Source organism: Melospiza georgiana, chromosome 2 (genome assembly GCF_028018845.1).
Source record: "Melospiza georgiana isolate bMelGeo1 chromosome 2, bMelGeo1.pri, whole genome shotgun sequence".
In the NCBI taxonomy this organism is placed as follows: domain Eukaryota; kingdom Metazoa; phylum Chordata; class Aves; order Passeriformes; family Passerellidae; genus Melospiza; species Melospiza georgiana.
In genome coordinates, this window is record NC_080431.1 from 5,714,627 (window position 1) to 5,740,940 (window position 26,314).

Here is a 26,314-nt window from a genome sequence, read left to right on the forward strand (position 1 = left end):
AAAAAAAAAAAAAAGAACTAAACATGTATGCAGGAAATTGGATCATTGCTCACAGTATTGCAGTTTGAATGTTTTGAAGATACACTTTCTACAAACAGGGGATCCTCCTGGGGTCAGACAGAGCTATTTTAAACTTGTGTATTCATCTAACTGTTCTGGCCAAGGGGATGTATCTGTGTTTGTGTGTATATATATGCAAAGAGAGGGAGAGAGTATAAATGTAGAATTTTTGATCAAAAGCTTCAATTTCTGGCCACTATTAAATATACGTAAACTTCAAAACAAATTTTGTGAAAAAGAAAAATCAGATAATTCACTTTAGACCTGATGAGAAGAATACAAGAGCAAACAAGTGTAAATCCCTCCCAGGCTCATAAGCAGGGATAATGCTAACAAGGCATACTCTTTTCCATGTGAGGAATGGCATCGAAAGCCTCCAAGCCCAGCACTGCAGCAGAGCAGCTCACTGGCAGAAATGTGCACACAGAGGTAGGCCAAGAAAATATTTGAATACAACTGAAGTCATTACCACCAGATCCAAGTCTTCCATCTATTTTTCAAGCTGAGAAGTACACTTCAAAAAAAAAAATTTTTTTTTAAACATACAAATGTGGGGAGGGAAGAGACACTCCGGGCTAGTTCAGCCGGCATCCAACACGCTCCTGTGGAACACGGAGGTTCCTCCTGTGGAACACGGAGGTTCCTCCTTCCTCCCAGAAGAATTTCCATGCTGGATGCTGGCGAGCTGGAGCGCGGCCCGTGCAGGTGGCACCTACTCCAGCGGCCCCGGCGGAGCTCACCGGAGCGCCCCCCGCTCGCAGCCGGCAGCGCGGGCAGCCCGCGGCTGGGGCTGGGGCCGGCGGCGGGCGGGGCCGGGCAGGTGCTGCGCGCCCGCGGGCCGGGCGGGCGGGGCGCGGAGCCGTCCCCGCCCCGCGGCGCTGCCGCCGCCGCCGCCGCGGCCGCCGTGGCGCCCCGCGCAGCCCCGCCGCGCTATAAGTGCGGGCGCGGGGCGCGGCGGCCGCCGAAGATGCGCTGGCAGCCGGGGCTGCGCGGCGCCCGACCGCGGCCGCCCCGCGCCGGGGAGCGGGAGCAGCGGCAGCAGAAGAAGAAGGAGGAAGAAGAGGAAGGGGGAGACGGCGGTGGCGCGGGGCGGCCGCGGCCATGAGCTGCTCGGACGTGGCCATGCAGCAGCCCGGCGCGGCGGCGTGCGGGGCGCCCCGCTATCTGGCCGCGCCCGCGCAGGTGAGCGGCGGGGAGGGCAGCGCTGGGAGGTGCGGGGTTTTTTGGGGAGGCCCTCCCTCAGCGGGTGCATGGCGCATCGCCGGCTGCCCTGGGCGGAGACCTCCGCTCCGGCCAGCCCGCGATGCGCTCCGCAGCCCCCGGCCTGATTTGGAGATGCGGGGAGCTGCTGAGGGTGCCCCGGAGCAGCGGAGCCTGGTAAGAGCTTTCCTAACCAGAAAAAGGCATTTCCCCCTCCAAATTCTTGCATCTGGCAGATGGATGTTGGCTCGCTCAGCTGGCGTGGGGCAGGAGGGAAAAGTTATTTCCTTACTCCTCTCTACTTCTGTCCGCCTTCCTTGCTGGGTCTCCCTTCTCGCCGCGTTTGCGGGCGCGGAGCGGCGCTTTAGCCCGGCCCGGCCCGGCCCGGCGCGGTCCGCGGGCGCGCACACCGGCGGAACCCGCGCTGCTCCCCGCGGACCGCGCCGCGCCGCCGCTCATCCCCCGAAGGATCGTCTGCGTTGAGTTTCCACCAGCTGAATTTGGTGATCAGATGTTGTCTTTTTTCTTTTTTTTTTCTTTCTTTTTTTTTTTTTTTAAGTGAATCAGGAAATTCTTATCGGGCTGACAGCATTTTTAGACTATGCAGTGCGTGGGTGAAGTGGGACTAATATTGACTTGGCCCTAATGTAGTCATCTGAGAATACATTTTTTGGTTGTTGCTGCATTCCATAAGGTTTTATCATTATTATCCATGAAGATTGTTTTCTCCGTACATGGGAAGTGACCCCTAGTATCAACTTGCCTGGGAGACACGAGTATGGGCTAAAACATTAAAATTCCAATCGTCTGTTGCTGATTTTTTTTCTTTTTTTGTTGGGAGACGGAGCCCATTTGCAAAAATGATACCCCAGTGAACTTGTCCAGGTTGCTCATGTTCACTCTAAGCTCGAGCTCTGGAAAACTTGTGAGCTCTGCCTCTTGAAGAGTGCCTTTGCTATTATTTCTTCTCTAATCTTGGTCAGAGCTTGCAAATCTTCCATGTGTGCAGTGATTTTACTTAGGAAGTTTGTATTTGGGTATCTGGAGGTCCAGTTCACAGCCTGTGTGCTTTGGAAGGAAAATGAATAGATAAAAACGAATAGCCTGATTCTCTGACTGAGAGACCTAGAAGTAGAAAACGGCAATTGAAACTCTGGTGAACTTCCTGACATTTAACTCTGAAAGTGGATTCTCTTCCAGAACTGTAGAACACTTAGTATGGGGAAATCTCTTAAATGACCGTGTCACGTTCAAGTGCTGTGCTTTTTATTTTTAAGCAGAGGTATGAAATTTCTTCCTCCAAAAGCAGGGCCATGTATTAAATGTTCTAGGGGCACCCTAATGATCACTGAAGTTTCTTGAAATTTTATTTTAAACAGGCTGAGTTCTTGGGGGTTATGCTGTTTAAGAGGAGGTAGATAAGCAAGGCAAGAAACGTAGATAGCTCTGATAAGCCAGTGCACGTCCTGAGCTGGCCATATATCACATTTCCATCTAAAAGCTTTCTAAACATGGCTATCCTAGATGTTATTGACAATTTAATTTGATGAATCCTGGTTGCACTGGTTTTCCTGACACACTTGGAGCTGAAGGGTCTTCACAAGCTGCTCGGATGCCAGACTGAAAAGCCAAGCTGTTGTTGCTGAAGTGTTGCACCCTCTGCTTCTAACAGCTGCTAACTTTAGAGTGGTTTGTGTATTTTTTCTGAATCCAATGTTTTCTAAATTAAAAAAAAAAAGTAAACATACAATGAACTCCTCAAGCATCAAAATTATTGTTTAGGTAACGAATGACATTTTGCAAGTCTCTGTTCCTTCAGAATTGTCCTGTCAGAGATGCTTAATCAACTGGTAGAGAACGTAACAAAAAAAGATGAAGGATCTGTTGCCAGGTTTTTGGTTCTTACACATGTGTTCAACATGTAGAACGCTCTTGCACTCTTTGTGAGGATGATGACCATTGTAAAGAATGTTCCTCTTTGCTGGAATTAAAACTGTGGTTTAAAAATAACAGTGAGGGAAGATGAATTAGTGGGATACCTTAAAAATAAGTCTCTGCATTGGGGATGATAAAACGGAGCTCATCCTCAAAATATCCGAGGACTCCACCAAGGCATTTTTCAGTGGTATTGTACTACTCTGGTGTCTTTCAGTTTGTTTTCTGAGAGAGAAGGCTCTTCCATGCTCTGCTGCTGTTGGCTTGCCTTTTCTTCTCATGGCAAGGAGGTGTATGTGTGTCACTCTAACTAAAGCCTGTGCATCTCCACTGCAGGTATTTGTAGTAAAGCCATCTCAAATGTGTAATTGGTTGTGCCTTGGACATCAGTTTTGTGAGCTTTAAAGAGCAAAGCAGCTCTTCAGCTGTGGAGCTCAAGTGTCTGGGCTCTGGGATCTCTCTGGAGAGCCAAACCCATCGCGTTTCCTTGGGTCAGGGGAAGTGCCTGCAGCAGGACAAAGTGGGTTCTAATGCTTGTTCTCCTTTTTTATTTTTAATGGAAAGTCTCAGACTGCTTTTATATGATGAACTAGCGTGCACCTGGGTTGTGCAGGTGTTGTAGCTTTAGGGGGTGGTCCATCGTGCCTTTTTAAATTTTCCCCACACTAAAGTTATTCCCGCGTTTCTGTGTCTGTGTTTTTTCCGCCCTTAAAATCAGCACGGGATTGATTTTTGCCTTGCCCAGAAAGGCAGAATTTCTGGAAATGTAGCTTTCACCCATCCTTAGCCAGGAAAGGACTTACTGGCAAATTGATTTAGATGGGTTTTTTTTTTTTCTTTTTTTAAAGCTCTTAGTGGACTGAAGCCTGAATTCCTCTTGAATGTTAATGGGAGCGGAGGCTTAGCACCTTAGCTCTTTGAGATTGCTCAAGTCCAGGGTGTTTGCTGGAGGGAAGTAAGCGAAACACGGATATACACATGTTCATATGGTGCCAGAATGAACTGATGGAAATGGGGTGTGGCCCTGATTTTACAGATAACTCGGGATTTCCGTGCTCCTTTGCCAAAAGACGGAGCGAGCGTGTGCCGGTGTTAGCACACGAACGTGTTGCTGTGTCTGGTGGGGAGTGTGCAGGCGTCAGGGTGAAACCCTGCATAGTGGCACCATTGAAATGCTCTTTGCTGTCCACTCTGCTGAGGGGCTGTGCAGCTGGAACAGTGAGCTTCGGCTTTCCTGTTGGGTGAGGGATGGGTGTAACGGGATTCGGAGAGGCTGCGGGAACACATAATTGGAGCAGAATCCCATCGTGTTCCCGGCACACAGGGATGGCCTGTCCTGTCACAACAGGCTGGGCACAGCAGGCTGCAGGGCTGAGGCTCAGGTGGGGCTCAGCCAGGCTCACTAACACACTGCCTTTGGAAGGGGAACTTACACTAAGTGGTAGTTTTGGAATTTCTCCATGGTATGTAGAGGCAAGCCAGCATCTAAGCCAAAGCTGTCCTTGCTAAATCCAGTCTTGCATAAGGAGTTGTGATATGCTCAAGTCAGACTTTCTGCTGGCAGTGCTGTAGACAGGCTTTGTCCAGATAAGGCCTTGTCTTCATTAGCAATTTAGGTCACTAACTGGGCTCTTCCTTCCAAACTGACAGAGTTGCAGACAAGGACAGGTCACATTTGATGCTGTGTCAGCTGGCTGTGGCTAAACCCCAATTCATATACTATCACTTGTTTTTTCAGTGAAATTCTTTGCACCATGTGTCCCCAGCTTTTGAGGATGGGCTCGTTATGCTGCTGCTTATGTCTGCAGTGTCTAATGGCAGGTAACAGCAGAGCATGGCTTCACATCCAAGTTTTGCAGTTCAGATTCTTTCTCAGGGCTGTTCCTTTGCTGTTTGCTCTACTAATTTCTCTGGAAGCTGTATAACCTATATAACTCATCTCCTCTCACAGTCAAAGGGTGTCAGACCTGGGTTAGGTCCTGCCCTATGTGTGAGGTTTTGTTGGTTGGTTTTGTTTGGTTCAATCCCACAAGACATCACTGATTTAAAAAGTTTGGCTTGCTTTACTCCATCATTCTGACTGGGACCAAATTCTACTTGATCTTCCTCTAGCTACATAAAATTAGATTTATGGTACACCTCTGTTTACATGTACAGCAAAAGGTGTATAAATTCATTATTTTTTCATCACCTCCCTCCATCAGCACAGCACAGCACAGCAAGACCTCCAGGCTCTCTGCCTCTACAAATCCAGTGGCTCAGCTGAAAACAAGCTCTCACCTTGCTCATTTATGTGGGTAGAAGTTACTGTTTCATGTTTTTAGGGCAGTGCCACAAACACATCTTTCAGGCCCAGCATTCAGTGCCCTGATTGCTTGGAATTGTCTCCTTCCTTGAATACTTTCTGTGTTATCAGGAGGAGCCTGCTTGGCAGACAGCTCCAGAAAAGGAGGGCTGTCTGAGGATTTGCCTCGAGTTTGTTGCTGGAATTCCTTCTCAGAAGCTTATGTCAAATGACAGCCTTTTTCTCAGGGTAGGGTCATATAGTGTTTCCTCAGCGTAGTTGTTCTTTATTTTTGGTTCCTGTTCTTTTTCTCATAATGGAAAATCTGTAACAGGTGGCCACAGGCACACCAGACTTTCATGCTTGGGAGCATAAAGGACCATATGCTGTATGGTGGCATGTATGGAGATAATAAATTGTAGGAAAAGGCAACCAGTTTATGTGAAAAGTAAGAGCTGGCCTGAATTTTTGATTCAAACTTGGCTGAAGTAAAACCTTCTCTGCTCTCAAAGTATGGTTGTTTTTATGTTGTTGTTTTGCTGGCTACTAACTGGTCTGTGCTGGAAGTGAATTTTTTTGGATTTGCAAAGAGGAATGTTCTGACATTTTTACCAGACACTCTGGGTGAGACCCGGGACCCTTGAAGTCACTTGGACTTTTGCCACAGGCTTTAATGTGGCCAACATTTCGCTGCATGAGAACAATTTTGCTTGGTTCTGGGTAGAGTATGTCAGAAAATAACAGGAATCTTCAAGGCAAGGATTTTGTGTGAGATTTTGGACAAAATGTTTTCTTGTTTTTTCTTTCTAATTTTTTCTTGTTTTCTTGCTCAGAAAGACAGGATTATGATTGTTTAGAATAAACTTCCTTTTTAATATTCCCATATCAGCAGTGGTATGGTGTTGGCCTTCAGTTTCCTTTTGTTGTACAATTTGAGGTGAAAGTTTTAAATTTTCTTTGGAATTGCTTGTTTGTGAATATATGAAATAAAAATAATGTAACGTTGGTTGAAGCTGAATTCAGCCTGGGCTGTACAGCTCAATTTATCCAGAGATCGTGCTGTTTCAGCCATGAACTAGGGTCTGTTATCTAAGGTATATAGACACTGGATTTCCCTGTTTTCCACTTAAATTCTGTATTCTGAATTTAAATACTGTATCCTGTGTCTTGGGCAAGAGAAGATTTTGGATGTTTGTTTTGTTTTTCAGAGGCTATTTAATATCAGTCTCTAGTGTAAGGGAGAGGTGTATTTCATGAATATATTCAAGTACTGAACCTTGACCAGAGATAACACTGTGTTTGGTCAGAAACACTTTGTAAACAACTTACATATGGAATTGGCTGCTAAAATATATGCTAGAACTGTTCAAATGAAAAAGTACAAGTTAAACTGGGCTAGATGAGGTTAGTGACCATAAACCTACCCCGGTGTTTGTGGGTTTTTTTGTTTTTGTTCCCTCACACCCCATGATTGTGGGACAAATTCATTTCGCAGCTGATGGTCTTGCATAGTTTTCCACTCACAAAACTGCAGTCAAAAATACCGCGAGAGGGTTATTCTTAAGGTCAGAACAAAAATTAGGGAATTTATATGCAAACAGAGTATTTTAGGTGAGTTGGGGGGAAAAAAAACCCCTCACATTGTCAAAGGATGTATACAGTGTAAAGAATGTATTTACATTGCATACAAGGAAAACTTGTTGAATAACTTTCTCTCACTGTAGTGTCTCACTTAAAGAGTTTTGCAATTACAGGCTGATAATTTCTTCCTGAAATGCAAATTAATTAGATCTGTGTCTGATTACAGGCTTGCTGTTTTGAAAAATCTTTTAATTTGGAACTCTCATCCTTTGCTGCAAACCACAACTTTGCACTGTACATAATCCTCACATAAGGCCTTGTTCTTCTCCATCAGTCCTATCTATTTTTTTTAGTGCATTAGAAATTTTTTTTTTACATTAAAAAGGTCAGATTTGGTGGTTTTGAAAGGAGCAAGCGCTCAGAGCATCTTGTAATGACTGTCCGTGGACTGGAGGGGAGGGAAGAGAGTTGAAATGGAAAACGAATTAGATTCTTAAGCTGTGGAAGGGGGAACATTCCTGCGCAGAGAAGCCACTCTGGAGATAAGTTTTAATTTCCTGAGCTCCAGTCCCTGTATAGGAACATTGGAAGACTTCCTTCCTGATCACCAAGTCAAGCCAGGGGCTGTGTTAGCGGTGTGTGTCTGTCTGTAATTGCGTGCCTGTGTCTGCATCTGCATGACTGCAGCATCAGTGCCAGCACCTGTAGGGATGGGAGTCAGCTCCGAACCTCTGCTGCCTCCGTTCGGGGTCTGGCATGTCGAGATTGCTCTAGAGGATCTCTCTCATACTTTGTCTATACTTAGGAAAAAAAGCCTAAGAGAAACCAAAAATGAGAAAATTAGCCTCCCCAGCCACTTGTCCTGCATTTTTAAGAGGATCTGAGTGGTGGTGCAGTTTCAGGAATGGCCGAGTCGCCGAGGTGGATGCCTTGCAGGTTTCCAGTGCACGTGTCTGCTGTATGTGCAGTGTTGCTAGAACTGTTTTTGTCTTACTGAGGTCTCAGGGGTCTATGATTACTCAGGCAATACCATGAAGTTCAATTTGAGTGATATCCTAGTAAGCATTTGGGTAACAAATATTAGGAGAACTTTCCTGAGATGTTTGTTTGTTTACAGGAGGCACGAAGCACTTCCAGAAAAAGCATAGGTTACCCCAAATTCTGCTTTTTCAAAAATATGTTTACAGCCTCAGACTGTTCCATTTTAGCAGTTCTAGTTTTACTAGAGACTGCTTTATTCTGCTGTTTCTGTATTTTTGTTTATTTTATTTACTTTTATAAGTGAATCCCAATGGTTCTCCCAAAAGTCTAAGTAATATTGTGCTAAACTGAGCCACAGTATAACTTTGCTTTGTGAAGCACAGATTTACTGGAAATCCAGGCTATTGCCTGGGTATCCCCAGCTGAAATGAAATTTCATGTGTCCCTCACTGCAGTTTGTGCAACAGCATCTGAATTAGTGGTATCACTGAGCTGCTTCACATTTATCAGTTAACCCATTGGAATGTCAGATACGTTGCTTAAGTTGCCTTGAGCTTTAAGTATAGTAGATTTTAATTCCACTTGTCAATAGCTCTTTCTTACAGTTATTTTTTAAAATAACCATTCATAATTAAGACTTTGCCCCGGAGCATTTATTTTGTACTGCAGTGAGAGAATTTGTGTCAGATTGTATGATTTTTAGAAAGCACTGAATTTAAATGTACTGATGGTACACAAAGTCAGAAAATTACTTTCAATTATTTCTAAATTGTACAAGCACATTTATTGTAAAAATGAAACTTTATAGAGTGTGTAGTTGTTTGACTTTTTCTATACAACTATTTCAGAAAAAGGGTAAAAAAGCCATAAACTTAAAGAGATTCTGATGGCGCTAGAGTGTTGCCAAGCAAGCCATTAAAGATAAGTCAAACTGTAATTCTATAGGAATGCTATGAAATACTTCTGCATATGGACTGTAGTTGTTTTTGGGTTCCTGAAAGTGCTTGTGTGTAAAGTCAGCTGTGGAAATGGCTGGCTAGCTAAAAGCTATGATTGCTGCAGCTTGACTGTTGAGGGGAGAGGTTTTTTCCCTGTGAAAACAGTTGTAAAGTGGAACATCTGAAAAATATGTTCCATGCAAAATGGATCTTCACACACATTTATTTTGACATTTAGGTTTGATTTGAGAGAGAGAGGGAGAATATTCTGAAATAGCCATTCACAGATGGCTTGTGAGGGTTTTAGTTTTTTTATATGCTTCTCTGTGTTTTTGGTTTGGGGTGGATTTTTCTGCATGTGTTTGCGGACTTGTCAATCCCCCTCTTCCCCCAGATCGCATGTTTAATTTTTTATGACTTGAAATTTTTTTTCCCTTTTCCCAAAAGTGGGTGTTAAAAAAAAAAAAAAAAAGAAGAAAGAAACCCTTTCCACCCCAACCTCACCACAACAACAAACCACCCCATACCAACCAAGAAACCAAGTTCTCAAATCCTTGACCAGCCCAGCCCCCAGTCACCACCCCAAGCTATAACTTCCTGTGATAAAATTCTGTCGTCAGTGAGTGAAAATTTATGCGTTTTGTGGATTTTGGTGATACAGTAGAAAATTTCTCAGGAAGCAGGAAACTCTCCCACCTTTACAGCTTCAGCAGTAAGTGTGGGGAACCCAGAGGGCTCAGCTAGAGGAGTGTGCCCAGAGAAACCTGGTGCTTGCCCAGCTGGATGTGTGAAATGCACATGCTGTGTATCTGGCCACTCTTCCGCGGGGCTGGGCTTGATCTCTGCAGCCTTTATTGATGGAATATCCTCCCCAGGTGGGAATCAGGAGGGAATTGTTAGAGCCTGTCTGCTTTCTTTTGAAAGTATTGAGTGAAAGCTGGTGCTGATAAATTGTGGCTGTGAAACGTGCCTGAGAAGCAGGTCCATCTGTGTGAGAGGAATAGAGACTCTTAAGTGGGTGCTGGTATTCTCTTCTTTGTGAAATGAGAGTGTGAAGTATCCAGGTAGTCCAAATTTATTTACAAAATGAGTAATCTGTGTATTCAGTTATTTTTTGTTAAGGAAACTATAAGTTGAGCTTCTGCTGAATGCCATGGCACTGATGCATCTCTTGTTTGTCTTGTTTCTAATGCCAGAAGAAGTTAGCTGTGTACAACAAGATGCAGGAGTCTCTGGAAGTGAGCCTTCCCAGCAAGCAAGAGGAGGATGAGAAAGACCAGCCTGCCGAGATGGAGTACCTGAACTCTCGCTGTGTGCTGTTCACTTACTTCCAGGGGGACATTGGTGCAGTGGTGGATGAACACTTCTCCCGAGCTTTGAGCCAAGCCAGTAGCTTCAATTCAGAGACTGCCCTTTCCAAGAGCAAGGCAGGGCTGAATCCTCTGTGGAGAGGTAAGAGGGGCAGGAACTCGCTCTCTGTGGCGCGGCTTACTCGGGCTGCATTGCAGTAACACACATTGCATTGCAGCTGAAATTCTACTGCTCTCTGGAAGTGGAAGAGCTTCTTGGGTTGAGTGTTAAAGGGGAGAAAGCAGCCAAAGGCATGAAAGGAGCAGGCATCTCCAGCTCCTGCCATATCCTGTCTCTGCCAGGGGCTGGGAGGGAGAGGGCTTCACAAACGTCTGCTGCAAGGTTGGAGGCTTTATTTTTTTTAGCTCCAAGTGTGAAACTTGGCCTGTGAGGCAAGAGCAAAGCTGTTTGGGGTGCTGGCCTTGGATGTGAAGGAAACCTATGCAGCCTTCTCGAGTGGCTTTGCCAGGTGATCAGGATTTGTCCACGGCTGCTTTCCAGGCGGGGAGGAGCCAGCGCGCGATGGAGTGGGCTGGGGGGCAAGCCCTGGCTCCTGTGGCTGCAGCCATGTGGTGTTTTCCTTTGCAGCCTGCTTGTGGGAGAGGTACAGATGATGTTATGGCTTGCTGGGTGTAAAATGGCCATGACATTACTCTGCCTCCACGCAGGGAGCAGAAATGGGGTAGGTTCTGCGAGGCATTTACTCGCTGTCCTAACACAGTGAGTAACAACGCTGTCCTCTTGGTATGCACGTAAATGCTTAAATACTTTATATATATTGGTGTGACAAGAAGCAGAACTTGCCAGAGACAACTAGGTAGCCCTTACAGACAAGACTTCCAAATTGGAAAAAGCGTGGCAATAAGATGCTGTTTCCATTTTGTTGGATGTGCCAGTCTGGGTGTTTTTTAAAATCCCCACAGCTGCATTGTTTCTGATCACATCCTTACGTGGACTGGCAGAGGGGTGCTGCCTAAGCAAATGAGTAACGGTGAGCAATGGCCTTACACTGGGTTGATGAGAGAGGTACTGGTGGGTTCTGAGCAGGAGCAGTGGTGTTCCTAATCAGTGATGTGGAGGTGAGACTGCACTGATGATAGCCACAGATATTTAAGAGAGATGGGATATTTGGAAACAACTGTGAAGAGAAAAATAGCACAGAAGAACTTGCTTTCCAGAAGGATGATGACAAATCCGAGGAAGTTTAAGCAAAGGTCAGCACAAGTGGCTGGGGAGCTGGAGGAATTTATGGCTTGAGCTGGGACCATTAACGTTAATGGGAAATTTTCCGTTGACTCGACTGAGAGCAGGATTGAACCTATACTTACTAAAAAGGAGATTGGAGCGTTTATAAATGGCCCAGACAGGCTATAAATGTTTTAGCAACAGGATCAAGGCAGTCCCCAGAGACCCCATGCCCACAGCAAGCCCTCCTCAGCGAGCCTGGGGATGTTCCGTGGGTGCGGTCGCGTGTCTTCCCTTTGGCCTCAGACGTACCCTGTTGTTTTTCCCTGTCCCCCTCTGTGGTTTCACAGCCATCCCCAGAGGGCTCTGAGTGGCCTGGTGTGAGGATTCTCCAGCCAGGCTGCCCCCTGACCCCGTGTGCCCCATGCCCTCAGTGGGGAATGGAGGTCGGCATGTCCTGAACATCTTCTGGGAATAGAGTAAGGAGATAGCCCTGTGCCATCCCTGCACCTGCTGGAGGGGCATGGAGGTCCCTGGGAGGCTGCTGGAGCTGACAGCATTTGCTGCTCCAGAGGAGAGAAGCTGACAGGAGCTTTTGTCAGCCCCAAATGGGTTTCTGAAATATTCCTGCTTGAAAGCAAGGTGGAAGGAGCAACACTGTCAGCTTGTTCTTCTGGTTTATGCACAATATCAGAGATGCTCAGTTCCAGCACATGAATATGAGCTTGTGTCCCATTACCTAAAGAAGTTAAATTACCATTAGCTTGAGGTTTGTCCATAAATAACCTTCATGGGTAGGCAGAATTGCTGTCAATTTCTTACTCAGAGATAAGCTAGAAAGTATTTCATTTTGCAATAGCTGTTTTGGGAGATGCGGGTTTCAGTGGAAAGTGTGTGAGCATGAACTGGCTCCCCAGCTCACTGCATTTTCTCCTTTATCTATAAGAAAGGAGGGATTAGCAATGTTTTTGACTTTTTTTCATATTTTTTTGTTTTCTTATTTATTTTTAAGGTGTTCTGATAAAAATGCAAACTCTGATTTTATCATTAAGGCGATATTGCAGGGGGGTTTTTGCTTGTTTTGAGGAGGGATTTTGTTTATATATAAAAACAGAACCTGTTGTTCTGAAAAGAGGGATTTTTTATCATTTGCATGTTGATCAGGCTGGGCTAAAATTATTTTGAAAACTGATTTTTTATAAAATACAATTCTATATGACAGGCTTGAGTAATGTGAATTTGAATTTTAGGTGTAGCTGCCTGAATTCTTGTGCTGGTGCTAATGATACCTTGACACTAATATTACTTTAATGGTGTTTTTATCAACATGATTTTCCTTGCTGAAAGTGTTGGGTTGTTTTTCTATCTTACTTTCTTTCCTCTTGCCTTAAGTGAGAGCTGATGTTGTGCTACAGAAAGCTCCATGTGTTGTCTCCTTTCCAGTGTGTGCGCTTCTGGTGTGTTTTCAGTGTGTGCTGTGAACATTTGGGTCGGCCACCGTGAACATTTGCATCAGCCACAGCTTTGTGGTCCCTGGGATGCTGCCTTGTCCCTGCTTCCCTGTATTTGGGGTAGGAAATTGTGGTGACTGTTAAATGCAGTATTTGTTTGCAGTATTCGACTGCAGTAGTTAAATGACTCCTGAAAGGCCATGGAAAGCAGAGAGATTTTTGAATTTTTATTTTTTTCTTTCTCAAGAGCAGTGTGGACGTGGCTGTTTCTCCATGTTCCATAGAGGCCAGGTATCCCTGGGCACTTGGGGTGGGTGAAATTTTCCTGCATGTTTGTGTGACATGAGCTGAGCCTTTATGTGACATGGGCTGAGGCTTTGGGACTGACCTTTCCCAGTGGGAATGGCCACACTCAGTGGTGCCAGGGGGTGCTGGCCCCTGGCAGTGTCAGGCAGCAGTGATGGCTTTGTGAAACATGCACGGGTTTGAAAAATGGAGGTGACCAAACCTGTTTGCTGTGGCCTGGACCTCCTGCATGACTGGTGAAGCCAAGCTGTTATGCAATCTGGGATGAATTCACGTTGGCAGATTCTGTGGTTTAAAGTGCTCTCTCCTGTTACTAAAGCTGTCCTGCAGATACTTTGTGGTTTTCTGTGCTTTTTTGAAGTGCAGGGCTTTGGATTTAGGGCTTTTCCATGCAGATAACAGCCAGATAGTTTTCAAAAACTCGATTACAGAGGTTAATTTTCCAGAATACTGGCCGAGCATTGTCAGGCTATGCTCTTCTGTTAAGTAGTGTGGAAAACAACAGACTGGACATGAAGTTTGCTTTTTTTTTTGTATCAGCCCTGCTGCCAACAGCACAATCCATACATACTCTCCATCTCAGTGTAATCCCTTTTTACAAGGAATGGTTTACAAACAAGGAACAATACCAATTTTGGAGGAGTGCTGAGGCTTCTGTAATATGCTTGAAGCTCTCTGTAGTCTTCAAGCATGAATTGCAATAAAAATACATTGCTAAAAGCAGCCCAGCCTTTTGAAGAAACCCATGGAGTGCAGCTTGCCAGATAAGTTTGCAGCCTCTGAAGCATTTTGGCACGAAGCATCCACAACGTTTGTCTGTGGTATGTTTGCAAAGTTTGTTTCCAATATCGGAAGTTAATCAGACTCAAAAAACTGCCTAAATCAAAGCCAACTGATGTGTGGAAAAATTTCTATGATTTTAATGGATTTTAAAACAGAGACACGAGTGTCCTAGTGATGCAGTCAGAAAACGCTTTCAAGTTTTTTACTTCCAAAATATTTTTGTATAAGCAAAGTTCAGAGGCAGGAGTGTTTGAAGAATCTGTTCATTCTCAATGGTGTCTTCACCCAAGTCTCATTCCAGCTGCTTATTAAACAAAGCAAAACAAAAGGTGATTTAAAAAAAAAAAAAACTCTTACAAAAGTTACGAGGAACAGAGGATTCCTCGCCTCATCAAATGCTAAACTTCCCTGGCTTTATTTCTCCATAGGCTGTTTTTATGACTGTTCTTTCATCAGAGGTGAAGTTCTGTATTTTTATGTTTCCATCTTTCACTAAAAAAAAATCCTATTGGAGTTGAGAAATATTGCATGAAGCAGTACTTTCTAGCATGAGCTGGCAAGAGGATTGTGAGAATGGAGAAGCCAATACTTTGCTACACATCAAAAACACTAACTGCTCCTTCAAAAGAGGAATTTTTAGAATGTGATTTCATAATGTAGAGGTATTGGAATCCATTTAAATATAGTCTGAGCCCTAGCTGTAAGAAGCAGCTTTTAGTTCTTTTAGTTTTGTCAGAACTAAAAGAAGAAGTCTTTTAGTTCTGACAAAAACCTTTTTGAGCTACTTAGATGGTTCTGCTTGTAGGATCCTATTGGGTAGAGGGCGTCATGATATATTCTATGAAGGTATAACATAAGCTGTGTTAGATATGACCTTTATCCCATCAAAGCATGCAATTAGTTTGAGAAAATCAGGTATTTTTTAGCCAAATGTTTCCTGTTCTGCAGTGTGAGCTGGTTCTCTTTCCTCTGCAGCATTTGCAGCCACAGCGGCTGCCTTTCCAAATGATGTGCTCTAGTCTGGGCAGGAGTTAGCATCTGCTCACAATTTCTGTACCAAGATCCTCAGAAGGCTCTGACTCTACAGCCTGAAGAAGAAAAATCTTCTTGAGGGGGGAATCTTATGTATGTGAAAACCTGATGGGAGGGAATGAAGATGGGGGGAGCCAGGCTCCCTTCAGCAATGCTTGCTGACACAACAGGAGGCAATAGGCCGAGATTAGAAAACAGGAAATTCCATCTGAATACAAGAAAACTTTTTGTTTTGTTGGATTTTTTAGGCTGGTTGTTGCTTTTGGGGATTTTTTTTTTTTGAAAGGCTGCAAAAAAAAAAATCTGACTCGACATGGTCCTAGACAACTGCTCCACTTGAACATGGGAATTGGACTAGGCAATCTTTGTCACTATAGGACATGAAACAACACGAGCATACACACCTCTGCTCTCAAGGTGAAGGAAAAGGGATGTTTGTTTTCTGACTCCAACATTTATAGATTTCCAAAAGTGACAGTGGATTGGAGGGTGACAGTGCCACCTCTCCAATGACACTGGACAAACCAACAGTCCATCGAATTTCTCCTCCTCCATAAAAGAATGCAAAACAACAAGTTATTTCCATGAAGCATGTGAGAAAGTTCATTACAAGAATGTAAACATCAGAAGGCTTAGAAAATCTTAAAAAAATCAGAGCGACAAACCTTCCTACCTCAAATGTCCAGTGATTCTGTATTTACTTTAGAAAACCTTAAAAAATCAGAGCGACAAACCTTCCTATCTCAAATGTCCAGTGATTCTGTATTTACTTAGGAAGACTTAAAAAATCAGAGCGACAAACCTTCCTATCTCAAATGTCCAGTGATTCTGTATTTACTTAAAAAATCTTAAAAAAATCAGAGCGACAAACCTTCCTACCTCAAATGTCCAGTGATTCTGTATTTACTTAGGAAAACTTAAAAAATCAGAGCGACAAACCTTCCTACCTCAAATGTCCAGTGATTCTGTATTTACTTGGGAAAACTTAAAAAATTGGAGCGACAAACCTTCCTAACTCAAATGTCCAGTGATTCTATGTTTACTTAGAAAATCTTAAAAAATCGGAGTGACAAACCTTCCTACCTCAAATGTCCAGGGGTTCTGTATTTACTTAGAAAATCTTAAAAAAATCAGAGCAACAAACCTTCCTACCTCAAATGTCCAGTGATTCTGTATTTACTTAGGAAAACTTAAAAAATTGGAGTGACAAACCTTCCTACCTCAAATGTCCAGTGATTCTGTTTTTTCTTAGGAAACCTTAAAAAATCAGAGCGACAAACCTTCCTACCTCAAATGTCCACTGATTCTGTATTTACTTAGGAAAACTTAAAAAATTGGAGTGACAAACCTTCCTACCTCAAATGTCCAGTGAGTCTGTATTTACTAAGGAAGCTTGAGTTCAGCCAAACTTCAGAGAGCGGCAAATCGTTGTGGGGTTTTTATTCTGGGGTGTGTTGTTCATTGTGGGGTTTTTATTCTGCGGCGTGTCGTTCAGCTTCAGTCACGCTTCCCTTCTTTTCTCCCCACCAGAGAGCTCCACGATTTCAAGCCAAAGGAGCGGATTCCCCACCTCCTTCTGGACCAGCTCTTACCAGCCTCCTCCTCCCCCCTGCTTGAGCGGCGTGCACCCCGATTTCCCCGTGACTGCACCAGGCACCTTCCCAGCAGCAGCAGCAGAGCCCGGCAGCTGGCCGGGACACGGCCTGCACCAGACTGCCCCAGCCCCTGCCCCGGCCGCCGCCGAGGCCTGGCCCTACCCCTTAGCGTCTCAGGTGAGCCCCTCGTACGCACACATGCACGACGTGTATGTGCACCGCCACCACCCTCACCATGCCCACGTACACCACCATCACCATCCTCACCACCATGCCCAGCACCGGGAGCCGCGCTACGGCTCGCTGCTGGTGCCCTCGGTGCGCGCCGCCGCCGCCGCCAGGATCCCCGCGGCCCAGCCCGACGGCGCCAAGGCCGAGCCCGCCGCTGCCGGTGCTACCTCAGCCTGGGCCGGAGCCTTCCACGGAACCGTGGACATCGTGCCCACCTTTGGGTTTGATACAGGTAAGATGGCTTGGGTTTTGTATTTTTTTTTAATTTTTTTTTGTAATTTTTGTTGTTGTTGTTGTCATGGTCTGTGACTTGTTTGAGCAGACACGAACTCCCTGCAGCTGAAGCAGGGCTGGCTCTCAACAAGAAGACATCTTCAATGATTAAAGAGCCTCTGAACATGTTTTATATAGCTGAGGGATATCCCAGTTTTTCCAGTCTGTAGAAACAGGGACAAGTGCATGTGAAATGGAGGAGAAAGCACTAAACAAAAACGTGTCCAAATGATTCCCACACATGTGGGAATCCCTCCTGTAATTGCTGTCAGGGCAGCTCTCCCTGCCTTCTGCTGAGAGACCTTGGTCCCATTCAAGCTAGATGAGTTGTGGAACAATCCACAATTTTTTTTTGTTCCTTTCTATTTAAATATTGTTGGAAAATGTTAGTTATGCTTCCATGAGGAAGTTCTCAGTTTGTTCAGCTGGTTCATATGTGCATCTACCAGTATTTAGCTCCAATGAACTAACAACTTGCAGTGCATGAGGACTGCATCTTGAGGTGGAACATCTCGGTGTTTCCTTCCAGTTGTCACATGGAGAACAGAGGTGCTGATTGAGCTGAGCTTTCCATCAATCTAAACATCTTTCTATAGGGTGTAGGCAGAGGTGTGTGAATTAAATCCTTTTTACTGCAGAATCTGTAGTCTGAAGTGCAGAGCATGAACTCCATCTGTGTCTGTGAGCTTTGAGTGGCAGTCTCTCGCCTCAGCATCTGAAGCAGTCTGGCAGCCCTCAGGGTTTGAAGTTTCTGGCCATCAGGTGACTGACAGTTCCCAGTGCATCCATCCTGGACCTCATGGCCCCCACTGAGGGCTCCTTTTTCCATTTGATATTTATCTCACCAGCAGCAATCCTTGCAGATCAGTACTTCTTAAAGACAGTATGTTATCTGATTAAAGAAACACTAGGTTTGTATCTTAGTTCCCTTTTCCTTAAAGTATCTGTTTGTCTCCATTTTTGATAGCTCTCTCTGACTAGTTCAGTGTGTGAGAAGCACTTCTTTGCCTGACTGATTAGTGGGCAGAGGAGCAGATAATGGATGCATAAAAAGGGCTGTTTCTTAAAAATTAAATACTATGAATCTAATTCAAATCTGTCTCTTCCCTTTAAAGCAACTTGTAACCAGTAATCTCATCTAAATACTACCACTTGCTGTGTTGATGTCAATAAAACTAAGAAAAAGCTTATCAGTATTCTTAACAATTTATATATAAATAACATTTCTAGCTAAACAAGCAAAACAACAACAATTATATTTTATGCTTTTGGGTACAGAATGATAAACTAACCAGGCTGGGATCTTGAGCTTTTCCTTTGTGACAAACCCCATAAGGGGAGTGAGCTTCTTTCTTTGCAGAATGAGCAGTGTCACTGTCACTGGTGTAAGGGACAAACCCTCCTGGACCCAGCCCACCTGCAGGGCCCTGGTGTTTGGCTTCACCTTTTGGGGATGGAACAGAGAACTGTGTGAGGAATTGTTAGTCAGGAGAAGCCTCTGCCTGGCTTAGGTACAAGTCCAGCCTAGACTGTGAGTTGTTTTTTAAGAGCAAACACCTCAAAAAGGACTGGGTCCTAGCACTGCCTTAGAGAGCAGACACAGCTTTGGCTTGGTGCTGCCTGCTCCTTGTGAAAGTCCCTGTGGGGGGGTACAGTTTGGTGCTGATTTTGTCAGGATGCTGATTTGGTAGTGCCCTGCATGTCACTTGGTTCCTCAGTGTGGGAGACAGTGGGAAGGATCTGAGCTGTTCACTTCTGACCTGTGCTTGGTTGTGTGGGTTTTAGTCTGAGTTCCTGTGGGGGGAAAAGAAAGAGGGGAGATGTGTGACTGGTTTGAAGAAACAGAGTATCTCAGCAGACCACTGTCTCACTAGTTTGAACTAGTTGTTCCAAAGGGCCACAAGACTGAAACACAGCAGCAAAACCCTGTTAGGCAGCCCCAGTTTTGGAAACAAGGGTGCAAGCATTGGTACACAGCAGGCAGTGGAAACCTGTGACATTGCAATTACTTGCTCTCTTGCCCTGCACACTCATCTTTCCCATGCTTTTCACCCTTTGCTGGGAAGGGCAGGAAGGCTGAGCTCCCCTTTCAGCCCTGCCTTTAGCTTGTGCAGTTGAGACAAGTGCTTTGGTTACAGGCACTCGAGGCTGTGTGGAGAGAAGAGGGAGCTTAATTGCCTCAGGGTTTTGTGTGCACATCCAGCAGAGTCATCCCAGGGAAAGTGTGGGGAGAGGAGGGGTTGCTCGAGTGCCACATGGAGTCACATGCAGCACTTGCTTCATGTGCACTTGAGGGAAAGCAGATTATACTGGATAAATCTCCACATCACACAGCATTTCATTACATTCAACTCCAATGTCAAAGAGCAATCTCAAGTGAGAGGGTACAAACTCAAGAGCCTGGAAGAGTGAATTGGCTTTTAGTGACATAAAGTGCTTTCTCCAGAGGAGGGTAAGGACATAGTGGCAAGAATATGTCAGTTCTGAAAGTGTTTGCTCATATATCCCTGGAGAAAATAACCTGTGGAGCTGTCAATATGTCAGATTCCACGAGCTTCAGGTGATTTATGTCAAAAAAGTTCATTTGGTCTATACCTGGACATTGCCTTTTGGAGTCCTTCACTCACAAACTGATTCTCCCTCTTCTTACCACGGGCCACATTTCTTGTGCTACTGTCACATGGATTGTAGGAACATCTGCAGAATTCCTCACGTTGAATTATGTGGCATGATGGTGTTGGGATCAGGGCAGGCTGGCTGTAATCTTACCCTCTTCCAGCTACATTGTTGCATCTCTGCCCTGCCAAGTCAAATAATCCATCTCAAGAATGGATGATGCCAAATCACTCCAGAGGTTAGGAGGAGGTTCCCACTGCATGCCCGGTGTAGTTTGGGAATTTATGGCTCAGAACACATTGTGTGGGACATCAGCACAGAGCTGACAAACTATTGATCTGTCTGGCACATCTGTTTGAACTTACATGGTCCTGTTTTAGGGGATGAAGGAGGATTTAGCTACCTGATTGCCGTTAAATGTGGCTTAATCCTCACGTTGTAGGCTGCAAATTAACCCTTTGGGAAGCTTCTGTGTCAGTCCAAGTGCAATTAAAGAAAGTGCTGGTCTGCATCAAGAGCTGTTAAAACCTGCTAGGTTTGTGTCTGCTGGTGTGTAGTGTCTTTCCAAAGTGCACAAGCTACAGTGCTCAATAAAAGAGTACATTTCATGTCAAGCATTGATATAAACATGTTGGAATAAGCAGAGATTGTTTGGATTTATACCTCAGTTCCTTGTCCTGCTGGTGTGAAGCAAAGCAAGGCTGGGCTGTCCCCAGCTCAGCCTGTGGCTCAGGGCTGCAGCTGTAATGCAGTGTCGCCACTAAAGCTTGTGCCAAAGCCACATCCAGCACTTCAGACCTGGGGCTGGGGAGGGGAATTCCTGTCTCTCAGTGCTGCTGGTGGTTGTAACCATCAGTGGTTCTCTCAGGAGCAGGTGGGAGGTGTCCTGCACCCCAGGTGAGCAGTGGGGTTTGGCTGTGCTGCAGGCAGCCCACGGGAGGAGAGCAGAGCATCTTGCCTTGCCAGGGATATCCTGTCCTGCTGTGGGACACCTGTGCTGGAGGAGGCTCCCTGCAGCCTCAGCACACTAAAAGCAGAGCAAGACTGGCATGAGTGATGGCTGTAAATCTATTAAAATTGACGTGTGTGTTCTTCATACTAGAAAGTTACGCACACTGCGGGGAATAACTTCAAATTTAGGTGAATTAATCAGCATCCTTTAGTCCTGGTTTACTGGAAAATCCCCCTTTGGAAATGCCTGTCAGTGGCATGTGTTGAATTTGGAGTTTGAGGGGCCTATCCAATCCCCTCTGCCCATTTGTCTGTGTTCACACACATCCCACAAGTTTGTCACAACTCATTAAATTTGCCTAGATGTTCCCACAGAACCTGCATAATGTTTGTGAACAATTAGCTCTGATGTAGGTGGTCCAGGGAAGGGGATTTTGCTGGAGTGGCAGTGCTGGGTCATGCAGTGCAAGGGAGGATTTCCTTGCTGAAGGGAAAGCACTGCAGGTGGGAGCTCTGGGTGAGCAGCCAGCCTTGGATTCTGTGTTAGGACTGCAGATGGCCTTGCCTTGAAGGAGATGGGAATATAGTGAGGAGAAGGCATGGAAAGTGTTCCACATTCAGTTCTGTAAATAGGACAGTTTGGTTTTTTGGATTGTTTTCTCTTGCTTTTTAGAGTCTGTAGCTGTACCTTAAATCTCCTTGTTACAGCTATTTGTGCCTTGCAAAGACACCTGCCTGTTCAGCTAGGCATTCCCTTTCTACCACTTGCTGTTGTCAGGTGGAAGATCTCTTAAACACGTGTGTGTGTCATTTTTTTTAAGCTGCTGGGAGCCACATAACCTGTTCCTCTTCTTAGAGGCTTCCATGGCCTCTGGTGTCCTTTAGTGGCCCACTGGTGAACTTAAATGGCTTCTTTATGCTCTGAAAGTTTTCTGCTGTCTAACTTTTTTGTTTGTTTTTCCTTTTTTTTTTGGTGGGGGCCATCTTTGTTTAAAAAAATTGTAAGTAGCAAGAGAAAAATAGCTCCAAATTGTCATCACTAGCTTTGAGGGAGCTTTGAAGGGAGCAGCAGTTCATTGTGACTGTGTATGATGCTGCCAGGGAAACAAATAGCTCTTAAGCAACAAGGAGACATCTTCATTGAATAAAGAGCCTCTGAACATGTTTTTATAGGCATGCTCTAGCTGAAGGATATCCCAGTTTTTCCAATCTGAAGAAACAGGCACAAGTGCACACAAAATGGAGCAGAAAGCACTAAACAAGGTTTGGGCACCACAACTGTGGGCTCTGCTTTCCCTTTTTCTTCCCTGCTGGACACACAAGTGTTTCTACCCTGCTTGGGAATCCTCACAAGGATAGAGCCATATGCTCTCATTTTTTATGTGAGTGCTAATTGCTGTGCAGCTCAGCTCTGAAATGTTGATCATCATTAAGTGTTTAATTGCTTATAATCTTAAAGCAAGGAGGTAGTTGTCAGATCTGAACCCTCCATGCTTGCCTGTAAGTTTTCAGAAAACTTATGGGTCTTCCTTCATATTCAGTGAGTGATTGGATTTTGGAAATGAGATCCATGCTTAGCACGTGGTTAAACATCATATGAACACGGAGCTCTGGTGGTTACAACATCACAGAGCACCTATTTACATTAGTGGTGAAATTAACCCAAAAATTCTTAGCAAGTCAGGTGTCTGGGTACACTGCATAGCAAGAATGATGACTTGTAGTGGGAAATGTGCCTTCAGTTCATGGAATGTGATTTACTCCCCTCAAAACATCAAAGGACCAGTTTTAAATCATTGAGACTTGAGTGCCTTTCTACCTCTGAAAATATGTGCCTGCATCTCTGTCCTTTACTTTCCCTATAAATGAGCAAGAATGCATCTTCTTTGAGACATTTAATCTGCACCTGCCCTTCTGTTGTCTGCATTTGGGGTTTATGCCCTCTTAGGTGTGAACAGAGAGATTGGATCCCTCTGGAGCAGAGAAATCCCAGATTATAGTGCAGGTTCCAAGTCTATAATGCTGGAGCCACAGCATAGCACCACATTTATTAGATAGTCCTCACTTTTTTACAAAGGAAAATGTTAGAGGAACTCATAACAAATGCAAGCTGAAAACCATTAATTTTTCCCATGTGGAAGCACTAGCCATTCTTGGCTGGAAATCTTGCACTCTGTAGGTGAAATTATTTGGGATTTTTTGCCTGCTGCAGGAACATTTTCTCTCTCTCCTCTGCGAGGTGAAATACCACAGAAACTGTGAAATCCTGAAGTGTCCCAGGTATTTTCTAGAGGAGATGGTGTCTGTGGCTGGACCCTGCCTGGAAATTCTGCTCTGCTGCCAACTGGATAATTGATGCAGACCTTTATGGGGGGTTTGTTCACTCCATGCCATGTTCCACATGAGCTCAAGCCAAGGAAGCGCATGCAGGAATTTTATCACCATTTCTGAAATGCTTGAGCCAGAATGAAACTTCAATATGGTTTAATTTTACCCCTCATAAACCAAAAGGCTTGGAGCAGTAACCCTGTTGCTAACAAGTCCTTTAAACTGTTAAATTGTCATTTGGTGGAGTTTGTTTGTTTTTTTTTTTTTTGTTTTTTTGTTATTTTTTAATTCAAAACTTGTTTTTCTTTAGTTGCTTGGGGAAGGGGAAGAAGAAACCATCTGATTTATTAATCTAATATTTATTGATATTAATTATTTTCTTTTTCTTTTCTGCAATATAGGTCTACAGCATCAGGACAAGAGCAAGGAAACTGCTTGGTTCTGAGGTGCAGAGAAATTCAGACCAGCTAGAGCTGGAGTCAGCAGAGCTGGGTGGGTGATACAGCAGTGGTTGACTCCTTCTGCGTGGAGCAAAGGACACACATGAAGATGAAGAGCCAACTGTTCTGGTTTTGCTATTGAGCCTTTTATTTGTAAGGCTGTTTATGGGTCCCACAGAGTTGGAAGAAAACCAGAAACCTAACTTTTCTTTCTTTCCTCATCTGAGCCTGCTGCAGCTGGGCAACCTAACTCCTTTCTGCTCCTTTAACAGTGTTTTGTTTTGTTCAGCTTGATATTTTTATGAACAGTCTCAATAGTCAGGAAAAAAGACTCTCCCTTGACTACAGTGCGCCTTCTTTCAGGAATACAGTATTTTGTAGCTCTTTGTGCATCTATTTTTGTAGAAATACAGAAAGTTTGGGTAAGGATCGATGGGCTATTTTAGGATGACATATTTTTTTAAAAAAAATTGTAAAATTGTTAAGTTCTGTTTAAAGAACTTGCTCTCAGAGAAGCACTGGCAAAAATGTATAAAATGCTATTTTTAGATGTCTGTGATGTGTTTGTGCATTTTGGTTTTTTTTTTTTTTTGTTTGTTACCTCAAATGTCTATCTTTCTTTTCTTTTTAAAGAGCTAAACTCCTTTGTTTCCACATTACTAGATTCTGATGCTTTTGTCCTTTTTGTTCTAGCTTAAGCAAGTATAATTCTCACCTGAAGTTTCAGCCAAATATTTTTTTCCTGGTGTTAGATTGTAGTAAAAGTGGTTCTGTTTTTCTTGCTTCTGCAGGTGGCTTTGTGCTGTGCTGACTGTCAGAAGCTTGCAAACACCTTTAGCATAGAGCAAAGCTTGAGGTTACAGCAACTGCATTTCCCACCCATCCATTCTTTCAAAATGGACCAAATACTCTTAAATCAGACACGAATATGGGCCTCATCTATGATCCACTGAAGCTGTTGAACACAGTTCTCTGTGGGTTATGGGGCTCATAAATATCAGTGAAATCTTACAGGCAGGACTTTCAGCTAAGCCATTTCAAGGTGGTCACTTACAACATCAATATTCAGGGAAAATGAACAACAAAAAAAAATAAATCCAGGTTTATAAAAATGTGTGGCTTGTGGAAACAAAAGGTTGTCACAACAAGGAGAGCACAAGGAGAGCTCCTGTTGCTTTCAGGCTGTGTTTGCCTGGGCTGGGCTGTGCCGTGGGGCTCGCAGGACCCAACTGCAGCCTTGCATTTCATACCCAGCTGAGCCTGCATGCACTGGGGCCACGTGGAGCCACAGCCCCCCTGCTTGGGCGCCCCCCTGGCCTGGGCCTTGGCTCTGACTGGGTAATAAAGGCTTTGGTTGGAGCCAAGGTGGGTGCCATCAATCCTGAGTGAGGGTGGTGAGGGCGCCGTGCGCCCCAATGGGTTCAGTCTCTGTGCCCAGCCCTTGGGGACTCCAGCTTAGGAGGGACTGAGGGGGGCCCAGGGTCAGCACCTGCCTTGTTGGGTCCTGGCTGTGCCTTGGAGATGTTGCCCTTCTGCTCTGTGCACCAGGGTCCCTGTGCAGAGCCTCATTTCCTAAGGCTCTTACAAAGCATTATGTTTATGTCACTCAGACATCCCTGTTTGAGAGACACGCTGGCCAACAAGATACAAACACATGGCTGAGATAAGAGTTTAATTTTAAGGCACTGAGCATTGTAAATGTAGTTTGGTCAGGTGGAAACCACATGGATCTGTGTGTGAAAGGGGAGGGGGGTGTTGGGAAGTGCCTGCCACTCCGAGGTTCCCTGCACTGCTGCTTCCCTCCAGGCTGTTTGAACTTGATCCTACGAGGTGTTGAGCATTCTCCCTTGTCAAGGGAGAGGGCTTGACATGCTGGCACTGGAGGCATTAGGATTATATCACAATTTGGCAAGACCCTTTAGTCTCTACCTTGCTGATTTGAAGTTTGAGACAGTGTATAAATGCTGAATGGACTATGCTTAAATATTGCTTCAAAGTAATAAGGTTGTAGTCTCTGTGTTGGGATGATGAATTAAATGTGGTGGGGTTTTTTTCCTCATCTTTGTAGTCCATCAGTATTTCTTTCTCTCAATAAATTTCACTCTCATGACAGTTCTCTATATTATTGCTGCTCTGGTGGAGCTAGCTCCTCAATTTGCCAATAAATTCATAATGTATGGGAGGGAATGGAGTACCAGCTGCCACAGTTCACTTTCTTATGAGGACAGTACAGTTCAGGGAATATCTCAAGAAAAAGAGTTCTGACTTAGGAATGTTGATAGTATTAGAAATACTGGGAGGAAAAAAAATCTTAAAAAAATCTTAAGGTTTTTTTTTCTTCTTTTTTTTTTTTCCTCTTGGACTTGGCAAAAGTGGAAATTAAAGAAGACAGTGTGTCCTCTTTGAACTTCAGGGATGGAGATTCTGGGTGGCAGGGGATGCAAAAGAAAAGACAGCATTTCTTTTTGAGGTGTGTTTGACTTCCTGAAATAGTTTAAAGCCTAACCAGAGCGGTCTGCTCACTGCCTTCCCCTTCACAAGCTCACACAGTGAGGAGCCTCCTCTGGTTCCCTATAGATGTCAAAGCAGAACAGGACAGGAGCAAAACAGGCCCACAGTTTGCACTGGAATTTCTTTCTGGATTGTATCTCTGAGTTGTTGGTTAGTGGGGATGAAGAAGTGGGGAAGCTGTTGCCTCTTCCCCTCCAGGACTGCTGTTCTGCACAGAGTTTCTGCTGCTGAACCTGGGACTGAGCTGGTGGAACTTCTGCAAACTCTGGGTGACAAGTGCCAA

The 26,314-nt window shown here is 44.6% G+C and overlaps 1 protein-coding gene across 2 annotated transcripts; it reads left to right on the forward strand.

Annotated features, from left to right (window-relative positions):
* The first annotated feature begins 1,159 nt into the window (after window positions 1-1,159).
* On the forward strand, window positions 1,160-24,630 carry VGLL3 (vestigial like family member 3). 2 transcript variants are annotated; one of them, XM_058018536.1, is made up of 4 exons: window positions 1,160-1,242; window positions 10,176-10,431; window positions 16,617-17,144; window positions 23,482-24,630. In XM_058018536.1, the coding sequence occupies exons 1-4, from the start codon at window positions 1,162-1,164 to the stop codon at window positions 23,523-23,525; spliced, it is 909 nt and encodes a 302-aa protein (XP_057874519.1). In that variant the 5' UTR covers window positions 1,160-1,161; the 3' UTR covers window positions 23,526-24,630. The 2 variants fall into 2 exon arrangements, with proteins under 2 accessions (XP_057874519.1, XP_057874520.1); XM_058018537.1 differs by having other exon boundaries at window positions 1,162-1,242; window positions 10,179-10,431.
* The last annotated feature ends 1,684 nt before the right edge of the window (window positions 24,631-26,314 follow it).

Excerpts from the sequence above, each read along its gene's own strand:
- VGLL3 (XM_058018536.1), top strand. The coding sequence starts at position 1,162 with ATGAGCTGCTCGGACGTGGCCATGCAGCAGCCCGGCGCGGCGGCGTGC. Across the intron at positions 10,432-16,616 it reads GCTGAATCCTCTGTGGAGAG|AGAGCTCCACGATTTCAAGC; the intron begins GTAAGAGGGGCA and ends TCTCCCCACCAG. Across the intron at positions 17,145-23,481 it reads CACCTTTGGGTTTGATACAG|GTCTACAGCATCAGGACAAG; the intron begins GTAAGATGGCTT and ends TCTGCAATATAG.